Source organism: Triticum urartu, chromosome 7 (genome assembly GCF_003073215.2).
Source record: "Triticum urartu cultivar G1812 chromosome 7, Tu2.1, whole genome shotgun sequence".
Lineage (NCBI taxonomy): Eukaryota > Viridiplantae > Streptophyta > Magnoliopsida > Poales > Poaceae > Triticum > Triticum urartu.
In genome coordinates this window covers 715,649,278-715,660,413 of record NC_053028.1, presented here as the reverse complement: position 1 = coordinate 715,660,413, position 11,136 = coordinate 715,649,278, and the positions used below count along the sequence as shown (strand labels likewise).

Genomic DNA, 11,136 nt, shown 5'->3' with positions numbered 1-11,136 from the left:
AAGATCTATTAAATCGCCCCCAAATGCATGACACTTTTATTAGAAGGACAAAAAAAAGCCATGTAGTAAATGAAAAATTCACCCAACTTTGTAACTGCAAGTAATAACAAACTAAAGTAGACATAAAAAGTTGTACCAGCATGCAACTACTCCTAAAGTAAAACGTAGAAATAGCTTCTACCAATTAGCTCTTATATATACCACTTTATAGTGTGCCAATAGCTTCAAATATTGATCGTTGGATATGCCCATCCAACGGTCAAGAGAAGGAAAATTCGAGCATTATCATCCGTTGGATATAGTTTTCAACTCATAGGATTCTACCACGTGGACTTCTAATTGAACCCCCAACTCAACCATCTCATGTGTTCTAGAAGCATCTACTCACATGCTTATCTGATACTCTAATAAAAAGAGACTAGAACAATCTGGATTCTATAGAGGTAAGAACCAAGTTGTATCTTGTCCGATATGATTCTATAGGAAAGATAATACATATTCAAATGTATTTTCTCATGCTTTTTATATATATTTAAATGGCGTGCAAAGCATGTACAATTTACTACAGTATTCATAATTTGATTGCCAAATCTCATGCGTGCAATGCACGTGTACCTTACTAGTATGTTGTAGTTTTGGAGTCGAGTGTTGAGGATTCTTGTCAGGAAACTAATGGGCAATTGACAACCAATTTATTCAACAGTAACTATGCGATATGGAGAACAGAAAAAGGATTACCTTTCATTCTAGTGTCGGAGCATAATTTGCAGGACAGAAGAGGCAACGACACATGCATATCAGAAGATAGGCTAGAAAGTTTTTCTTTATCAACAAATATACCTTTCTTTGATCTTCAAAAATACATCTCTCTGTATCAAAGATTATTTTGACGACTGGGGAGGGGGGAGCATTGTAGAACAACTAAACATATAAAAGATTAGACAATCAACTTCACTGAATAGATTATAATCAGGAACATCTAGTCCTATTGTGTGGAAAAAGTAATTATGAGGCACGTACTGGTGAGTCCATGATTGTTTGGGAAAATTGGAGCCAATGATTGGACAACAAAAGGCCATAGCTTAAAAATATATGATCACACATCAGACCAAGGGTGCAAGTAATAATCTATGTAAGAATTTTTCTAGTCCGAATGGAAATTCCAATTTTACCGAAGGTAATATATTTGAAAGACTATTTTTATTTATCGTAAGATGCAAGGCCACTTATATATTTCGTGAAGACGTTTTTGGACAAACAACTATATTAAAGCCTGAAGAAGCTTAAAATATGTTGACTAAGGTATCGTCATGCACACATCTGAATCATGTAGATCATGCACTTGGGGAAATGGGCAGACTGTAGAACAACACACCGCAGTTTTCATATGGGAAAGGATCTGATTTCGTTACATTTATGAACAAACCTAACTCCTTTGATAATGTTGCACACCTGCCGTAAGAAACCTTGATTGTTGTGCCATTGTCCCGTGACACGCCCCCTGATGGACATATAGAAATGAAGCAACACGTAGGCTTGTGATATTGTGCTAATCACTGAACCTTTGGAAGGCATCACGAATACTCGCAAATTCAAATCCTTGAAAACATAGAGCATTAGTAATGGATCAAAATCTGACATGCATGTGTTCGTTGTTGTACAAACAGACCAGAAAAATAACTAATCTACATATCATCTAAAACATTGTTAATTCAATAGAAAAATAGCTAATTTAATCAAGACATGCAGCAAAGCCAAATTGTTCGTTGTTGTACAAACACACCACATCATGGCCCACGGACATTTCACAGACGGAGTGAAAAAAGTTTTTTTTTCTTTGAGAAAAGGGGAGCGCAGAAGAGTAGATATGGAAATAACTTCCATATATGCTTTTCCCAAATTTCCTATTTGATGTTTTCTTCAATTGCATGGACTCCTCTCATGCCTTTTTCTCATTGTAACAGAGCAGGCAGCTGATCATACGGCCAATTGGTTGTAGTCATCATTGTCAAAGCAGTACACATACGTAAACCAAGCCACACCATTGAACCTAAGAACGTGAAATACTACTGCTGATTCGATGCTGCGAAGCACTTACGCAAGCTTATCTCACAGACGGGGAATGACATGGTGCAGCCTGCCGGGTGAAAACTCCATGCTGCCAAAGGGGAGACTGACTGGGATCGTGAAAGACTGGAGGAGGAGGAGGAGGAAGAGAGCCTGCAGGACAGGAAAGAGGACGCATGGCATGTTAGGTTTAATCTTGATTCATGTATCCGCATATTTAGTTTTATTATGTGCATGTAGTTTAGATGGTAAAAGGGTGATGTAGGCCAGTGCAGCTTTGGTTGTGCGCGAAGAAGACGAGATGCCGGGCTGCCGTGTGATGCGGCGAGCACGGCGAGATACTGATGGTGCTGTGAGATACGGCAAGGTCCCGAGAAGCGGCAAGACGCGACTTAAGACTGGAGTGTGACGGAGTGCATCAAGTTGGGTCGGGTGAACCGGCAGATCGCTCAGTTTGTTGGAGTAGCTGTGCATGCGTGAGTTTGTTGAGTCCTAGCCGAGAGAATGTTGAGTAAGTAGTTCATGCATGCATGTAGTTGGGATTGGTCACATGTGCTGGCCGAGCCATATGGATGGATAGAGTTTAGGCCGTGGTTAGCGCATGTAGTTAGTCGTGGAGCAAGTAATGTGGGGCGTGGCGTGAGAGCTGGCAGGTAGTGGTGCCCAAGTTGTGTGTGAGTACATGCATGGGCGTGAGTGCCTGGTCCTTGTATATATATTCAAGGCGGTGAGAGCCTGTAGAAAAATGTAGCACTGCGTGTTCACCAAGGAGAGGATGCTCTCGGCAAAGCTCTTGTGCTGCTCCTTGGTGAAGTGTGTGTGTGTGTGTGTGTGTGTGTGTCTGTGTTGTCTTCTTTCCCCAGATGAGTTCTTGTGTGAGGCAAAACCATGAGAAGAAGAGAGCGCAAGGAAGAAGAAGAGCGGCGCTGCGAGGAGGCAGCGCCAACATGGCACTGGGAGGCAACTTCCTAGCCTCGTAGAAGCCGTGTCATACATGCATGCTGGCAAGCTCCACGCCTCATGGCCTCATGGGCCATACAATTCGCCTTCTGCTTGCTGGGGATGGCGATCGACTATGTCGCTGCCGGCTCCTTTCTACACCTACGCGTAGTACTGCATCTCCTGCCATGTACGTGCAGCCGTTCATCTCTTGTCTCTGTTCGGACATGACGCCAAGGAAAGAGAAGAGCTTTCAGCAGGAGAAGAACATGTCATAGGAACGATCAGGCTTGTGCATCCGCTGGCCACGTTAACTTCCCATGGCGGGATGTGTTCCGAGAGAGTCACACGATCCTCAACTCGTGTCCAAGCTGCTGCGCATCTGGATGCCAATGTCGCTGCTCCTGTATGGCCGAAAGATGAGGATGCCATATGATAGAACTCCCCCCTGAACCAGATCGAGAGGGAAGCAACAGTAAGAGATTTGCATCTCCACCTTGCGCCACCATAGCACGAACGAAAAGAAGCAGATCAGGCGATAGGAGATCCGTTTTGATTTCCACGAGAGAAAAAAGGAGAGAGAGAAAGTCTCTAGGAGCCGTGCGGGACCTAGCTGTTACAGGGTATGTGTTCAACCTGGCTTTAGATAGACACATGGGTTAATCTAATGGAAAAACTATTTAAAACCTATAGAAAGATCTCAACCGTAATAACTGGCTCCCCTCTAGATTAAGCTAGTTTTTTTTTCTTCTTGCATTTTCTTTGCTACCAAGAAGGATTTTGGGCCTTTCGAGTGTTTTTTCGGCTTTGGAGTTTACAGGTTGATATACATCGTAATAATTCAGTCCCATCAGATTAACGGCTCGTAAATTCTAATTAACGTGGTAATTTTTTGGGAGTCTGTAATTAGTATAGGTATAGATAGATAGATAGATAGATAGATAGCATCCACTTATAATTTCCTTTTTTCGATAAAGGGTGGATTTTATTAGCTCAAAGAGGAGCATCAAGAGGATACAAACTCAAAGAACACACACCCGGCCTCTGCATAACTAGGATGCACACAGCCAACACCAACACACGCACACCAAAAAACACGCGAGATAGCAAAGTCATATAAGACCAAAGCTATGTGTAGGCGAGTAAAAGAAAAACCCGAAGCGACCAGATCCACGATCGGCAAACTATATCAACGACCATATCCGCACCAACCATCTCATGACATCATACAGACGACGAGGTTCTTCAACAGTAACGCCTTCGAGAAGGGAGTAACACTCAAGTGTTGCCGTCACCGGATCCAACCACCAAGGCCTGAATCTAGGTTTTCACCCTGAAGAATCAGTGCAAGCATATTCGAGCAATGCCTTCAACAAGATAACGACGTAAAAAAACATCGCCATTGCCAGGTATAACCAACTCAGGTCAACCTAGGCTTTCACCCCGGATCTCGCGACCGGGTGCTCACAGCACCACCTTCGAAGTCACTCAACTGTTGTCGCCACCACTTTTCCGTAATCCCAGCAGCTACATACGATGAACGCCGCCACTGCACAACCATTGGACATAGAGAGATTAACCCTCCCGGAGATCTCACCACCGAAGTCAACCATTGGACATAGAGAGATTAACCCTCCCGAAGATCCCTTGGTGACCACCGTTGCCGTGGAGCCGCAAGAGGTACTGCAACACAGTCTGCAGTCACCCCACTCGACCGATCGAATCTGGATCACCATCACCAAGCCGTCCAGATCTGAATTGAGCAACCACGCCGGGTCGGTGAGTCGCTGGAGCCCGCGACCTCGTTGCCTCCATGCCCTGCAGCAAGCCGGAGCCAAGCCACAAGAAGAGACAAGCTGGCGTCGCACGAAGGCGCCCATCCAGCAGCAGAGGGCAGTCTTGCCGTCGCGGGAGAGCTGTGCCGCCCGACCATCAAGTCGCCACAGCAGGACGCCCATGCAGGAAGTGGAGCTGCATCGTTGCCCCGTGCAGCCATGAACCGAGGAGCTTTCCCCATGCAGCCGCCGCCACATGCAGATCCAGAGCGCCGAGGAGCCGCCCGCCGCCAGAGAGAAATCCCACCGCCGCCGGCACCGCGCGGGCCTTGCCTGGCGGCACGCGCCGGCGGCGGCTGGGGAGGAGGGAGGTGGTGGGGAGCCGAGGATCTCTCATATTGTTTAATCTATAAAGAAAATAATAAAGCTACTGTATAACAATGAGTGAGGAGTATTGGCTCCCATGCTCAAATGAGCCCGTAGTGAACAAAAACATCATTAAAAATACTAAATAAATTTAAAAATTTCTGATTTTTTGTGGAGAAAGATGCCTGAGTGCGTGATGCACATGCCAAATTTCAGAACATTTGAATGTCCAAGTAGCTCTCGGCAAAAAAGAAAAATTTCGGATCTATCAAAAAGTTTACTGTTTGTGCACTATTTTGACCCAATTTTGTTTTGTTTCTGAGAGCTACTCAGAAGACCAAATGCTTTGAAATTTGGCACGTACCTCACGCATTTAAATATCTTCCATGCAAAAAAATATTTTTTTGAATTTTTCTAGTTTTTTTAAATTTACTGTGCATCGGGTGCAGATGAGCCTGGGCTCAGAATTGGATATTCGATATAACAATAAGTTTTACTCTGAAAATGTAAGTGGAACACAAGAGTAAATGACGAAGCCATGCGCAATTTTCTTCTGGACGGTCTGTCGTGGGCAAAGACCTCTTCAGGCCGGTCTGTCGTGGGCAGTGACGACGAGATTTCGACCGGCGAACCAGGTGTCTGGCGCTCACGCCCATGGCGTTCTTCTTCCTCCACACTCTCCAATTTCCACCACGCATACCCAGTCCAGAGCAAAACTGCAATACATTGGTCGCCTGCCGTGCTCTGGCACTCTGGTGCTCAACTAGAATACGCAATACATCAGTCCAGAACACAACCTGCATGTGTCTGGTGCTCTGCAAGACGCATTTCACCATCGCCACTGGAAAAGCTCTCAACACCACGTGCTAGTTTGGACGTTGTGCTTGACTCACAGTGCTTACTTATACTATTATTTTCTTCTTTTTTTGTGATTGAACAGAAGTGCTTACTTAGTCAAACGCACACGCACACACAAAAAGACTCACCAGTGCTTGTCGCTATGACCGAGCTGAGCACCAGCCTATATTTGCAGCCTCTACACAACACGATTCTTCAGTAGTCTGCACGCCCTCACCACCGTTCACCATGCTGCCCTTCCTAATTGTTTTCACCCTGCTCTCCTGCATCCACACCCCAGCAAACTCTACAGCGACGGACACCATCTTGGCCGGCCAATCACTTGCCGTCAACGACAAGCTCATCTCCGGCAATGGCAGGTACGCGCTCGGCTTCTTCCAGACCGAAGGCACCACCAACTGGTACCTTGGCATATGGTTCAACGCAGTCCCTAAATTCACTCCAGCATGGGTTGGAAATAGGGATAACCCAGTCAAGAACACGACCTCAGTTGAGCTCACCATTTCCCACGATGGCAACCTTGTCATCTTAAACCGGTCCACCATGTCCATAATCTGGTCCACACAAGCAAACATCTCCAGAAATAGCACCACTGCTAGGCTGCTGAGTACTGGAAATCTCGTACTCACAGACTCTTCAAACTTGTCAGAGTTTCTATGGCAAAGCTTTGATCACCCCACGGATACATTTTTTCCTGGGGCCAAGCATGGATGGGATAAGGCCACCGGCCTGAATCGCCGTTTTGTTTCTTGGAAAAGCTTGACTGACCCAGCTACCGGTGTCTATTATTATGAGGTAGACCCGGCCGCTGTTGACCAGATAGTGCTTGTAGCACTCAACTCATCCATACCCTATTGGTCCAGCGGTGCATGGAACGGCAAATATTTTTCTGGAATTCCAGAGATGGCTGCCCGCCACTCTATTAGTGCAAAATTTGTCCACAGTGACAAAGAGAAGTACTGGACATATAAATTAGTGCCTCAATATATGGATCCAAATATGCTTACTCGTCATGTAATTGACATCTCGGGTCAAATGAAGACATTCATTTGGATGAAGGGCACACCAGATTGGGTAATGATCAATGCCCAACCAAGAGATCAGTGTGACGTTGATGCAATTTGTGGGCCTTTCACAATCTGCAATGATAATAATTTTCCACAATGCAATTGTATGGAGGGCTTCACAATAACATCCCCCAAGGACTGGGACCTAGAAGATCGAGCAGGTGGGTGCTCGAGGAAGACTAAGTTAGACTGCATTAGCAATAGAGGCACAACGCATACCACAGACAAGTTCTATTCTATGCCATGTGTTAAGTTGCCCAAGGATGCCCCAGAAGTAGATGCTGCTGCAAGTGCAAGTGAGTGCGCACAAGTTTGCCTGAATAATTGCTCTTGCACAGCCTACTCCTTTGGCGACAATGGATGTTCTATGTGGCATAATAAATTGCTCAACATAAGAGCACTACCATGTAGTGGCACTGCCAATTCTAACGGAGAAACTCTTTACCTCCGTCTTTCTGCTAAAGATGTAGAAAGTTTGAAAAACAACAGAAGAGGAATTGTTATTGGAATTGTAACTGGTACAGGCGTTTTTTTAGGCCTATTTGCACTTATCCTCTTAATAATGATCCAGAGAAACAAAAAGAAGAACTCTGGTCAGATACTGAGTGATTCTCAAGTTTGTACTGGAATCATTGCATTCGGATACAATGATCTACAACGGGCAACAAACAAATTCACAGATAAGTTGGGGGTAGGCGGTTTTGGTTCTGTATTCAAGGGGTTTATAAAGGGCTCCAATGCCGTAGCAGTGAAGATGCTCGATGGTGCTTATCAAGGAGAGAAGCAATTCAGAGCCGAAGTGAGCACAATCGGAGCTGTTCAACACATCAATTTGGTTAAGCTTGTTGGTTTCTGTTGTGATGGTTCCAAGAGGTTGCTTGTTTATGAATACATGTCAAATCACTCTCTTGATGTCCATCTATTTCGAAGCAATTCTACCATGTTGAATTGGACTGCTAGATATCAGATAGGCCTAGGAGTTACAAGAGGGTTGGCCTACTTGCATGACAGCTGCCGAGACTGCATCATACACTGTGATATCAAGCCAGAAAACATACTTCTTGATTCTTCACTCCTTCCAAAAATTGCAGACTTTGGAATGGCAAAACTTATAGGAAGGGATTATAGCCGAGTATTGACAACAATGAGAGGAACTACAGGGTACCTTGCGCCTGAATGGATAAGCGGTGTTCCTATTACACCAAAAGTCGATGTTTATAGCTACGGGATGGTGTTGCTGGAAATAATATCTGGAAGGAGGAACTCATGTGCATCATGTCCTAGTGGTGGCAATGTTGATGTTTATTTCCCTGTGTATGCCTCACATAAGCTTCTCAAAGGAGACATCAAGGGTTTGGTAGATCACAAGCTAGATGGCGACATCAAATTGGATGAGGTTGAACTGGCTTGCATGGTTGCATGTTGGTGCATCCAGGATGATGAGCTTGATCGGCCAACAATGGGACAGGTAGTTCAATTTCTTGAAGGCCTGGTTGAGATCACAATGCCCCCGGTACCAAGATTGCTCCAAGCTATGGCCGGAAGCGCACATCAAAAATGCTCCTAATCTTTTTGTGTTAGGGAAACTAGTTGTGTTGCGATGTTATAATATATGTCTATCTTTAAGGCCAAATTTGTAATTGCTATACAATTGTAATTATTATGAGCTATGGTCGGAAGCGCACATAAAAAATGCTCCTAATCTTTTTGTATCAGGGGAACTAGTTGTGTTGCGATGTTATAATATATGACTATCTTTAAGGCTAAATTTGTAATTGTTATACAATTGTAATGATTATGATTGAAGAAACAACTATTTTTGCATAAATTTGTAACTGATGGAAATCTGCCCTAGAGGCAATAAAAATGTTATTATGTCATTTCCATGTTCATTATTAAGTTTATATTTCTGTTGTACAAGTGTGTTGGTTCTTGAATATGAGATTCAATGGAAAACCTGAATACATTTGTGGAAATGTAAACACCAATTCATCCCTCATCATGCCTCTAAGACAATCTCATGTATTGATGATGATCTTGTTTTCCTAATCATGAGCATTGTGAGTATCCTATCAATATATGAGAACATTGTTGTCATGCTAACAACGGAGTTGGATAGACCCAACTTATGAATTATTGAAAGATGTCTTCGTTGTTATGTTATAGGTATTTCATATAGCTTGTTCATGGTTGCATAGTTCCTTAGCCCATGAGAATATTGTATATCAACATACCAAATGGTTACTTTGGGGTTACCGATTGTCACTTTTGTAACTGGACTTAAATAGAAGTAACTTACAGGTATACCGGAAATGTGTATCTCAATATCAATAGTGGGTTTGCACCTCTCATGATAGAGAGATACTCTCTAGGACCACTCGGTGTTAGGGCGTCATTATCGTCTGGCCAGACACGTGTGATTATGACCACGGGATACGGAACATGAATACGAGTAAAGAGAACAAAACTAGTAACGAGGATAACCGCTATAGTGATCGAGGAGTTTATCACGGGGATATCGATTAGCTCACCTCGAGGTTTGTAAACGTACCGCGAAGCGAAGGGAATGGTATTCGTAAAAATGGTTAACTCGAGAACTTTGTGAATATGCGGGAGTTAATAAGGGTGTCCAGATCCCGCTGTTAACTATTGTCCAGAAGGTGTTCCGAGACATGTCCACTTATTTCCAAACTTGTACGGTCACACGCTTAACGGTTTCTAGTCCTGATTATTGGAGAAATGAGAAATGAGTTAAAAGAGCACCGAAAGAGTTACGTATAGTTCTGTAAGTGTTTCAGATGGTTGCGGAAGGAGATTGGATTTTCTACTCTCGGGTGTACTACACCCGAGTTAGCAAAATTTTGAAAAAAGTTTATCAAGCAAAATCCAAAAAATCTGAAATTTGCTACATCAAAGTTTATCGTATGTTTGAAATTCTTGCCAAGTTTCATCAAAAAATAACATCCGAGGATCTCTCACGAAAAAAACAAAATCACTGCTGAAAGTTTTGTGCACCGTTTGAGTAGTGATTTTGTTATTTTTTGTGAGAGCTCCTCATATGCTATTTTTAGATGAAATTTTGCAAGAACCTCACACATCTGATAATGTTGCAGGTCCCAAAAATTTATATTTTTTGGACAATGTTTGATCACATTTTTTCAATTTTTTTGCTAACTCGGGTGTACTACACCCAAGAGTAGCCACTACTTTCCGGGTTCTAGCTATTATGGAAAGGTATAACATGATTTCGGAAAGTTCGGGTCTAAATATGGAATGTTTTCGGTGGTCTCGGAATGGGTACCGTAGACATCCAAATAATTCAGGATTTTATTTGTGATAGAAAATTGTGAAGCGCCGTTATGAGATGACAACTCCTAGTGGTCCCCATAGGGCCCACAAGAGGCACCATAGGGCATGGCAGGCCTCTAGGACGATTCCTACTAGGAGGGAATCCTTACCTCCTTCCATAGTGGAAGGAGAGAATTTCCTCCTCTTGGGTTCTCCCTCTCCTTACCTATAGGGTCAAGGAGAAGCACAAACCTTCCATTTCCACTTTTGTAATCTCTTTTCAATCTTTTTCTTACTTTGCTCTAGACGCAAAGTGGCTAGGGTTGTAAGCATATGATATACAACCATTTATTCATTTAATTGAAAAAGGCACAGTGAGAGACTCTCTCACTAATTAAGGTTAACAAAGGTGACCCTAGCGGTGCCCCAACTATCCTATTGTTGGTTGATGAAAACTGGCTAGCAACATATACTAATCTAAGAAACTAAAGGGTGTAGAGTTTAACTTTTTACATAATTTTGATTTTTTACTGTACATGGGTGATTAGAATTTACCACAACTTGACAGCTGTTTTCCTACAGTTTTTGTGGGGATCGTTGTGGGTAGGTTTTGGACGCTGATAACACTCACACATGTGGTGGGAGTGACATCCGCTCACACGCCTTATAACACACAGACTGTGTCATGTGACCGCATGCATGCATGTGGGATTTTTTTTTTGATTTTCAGTTTCTCAAATGTTTTATCTCTTAAATGAAAATTTTGATTGAAGATC

At 43.4% G+C, this 11,136-nt stretch overlaps 1 protein-coding gene across 1 annotated transcript; it reads left to right on the top strand.

Moving 5' to 3' along the window:
* Nucleotides 1–6,220: 6,220 nt before the first annotated feature.
* Nucleotides 6,221–8,875, top strand: LOC125522949 (G-type lectin S-receptor-like serine/threonine-protein kinase At2g19130). Its single transcript, XM_048687989.1, has one exon. It carries the CDS (start codon nucleotides 6,234–6,236, stop codon nucleotides 8,637–8,639), a length of 2,406 nt encoding a protein of 801 aa, XP_048543946.1. The 5' UTR covers nucleotides 6,221–6,233; the 3' UTR covers nucleotides 8,640–8,875.
* The last annotated feature ends 2,261 nt before the right edge of the window (nucleotides 8,876–11,136 follow it).

What these genes read in the sequence shown, in the direction of transcription:
- LOC125522949 (XM_048687989.1), top strand. Translation starts at nt 6,234, where the DNA reads ATGCTGCCCTTCCTAATTGTTTTCACCCTGCTCTCCTGCATCCACACC.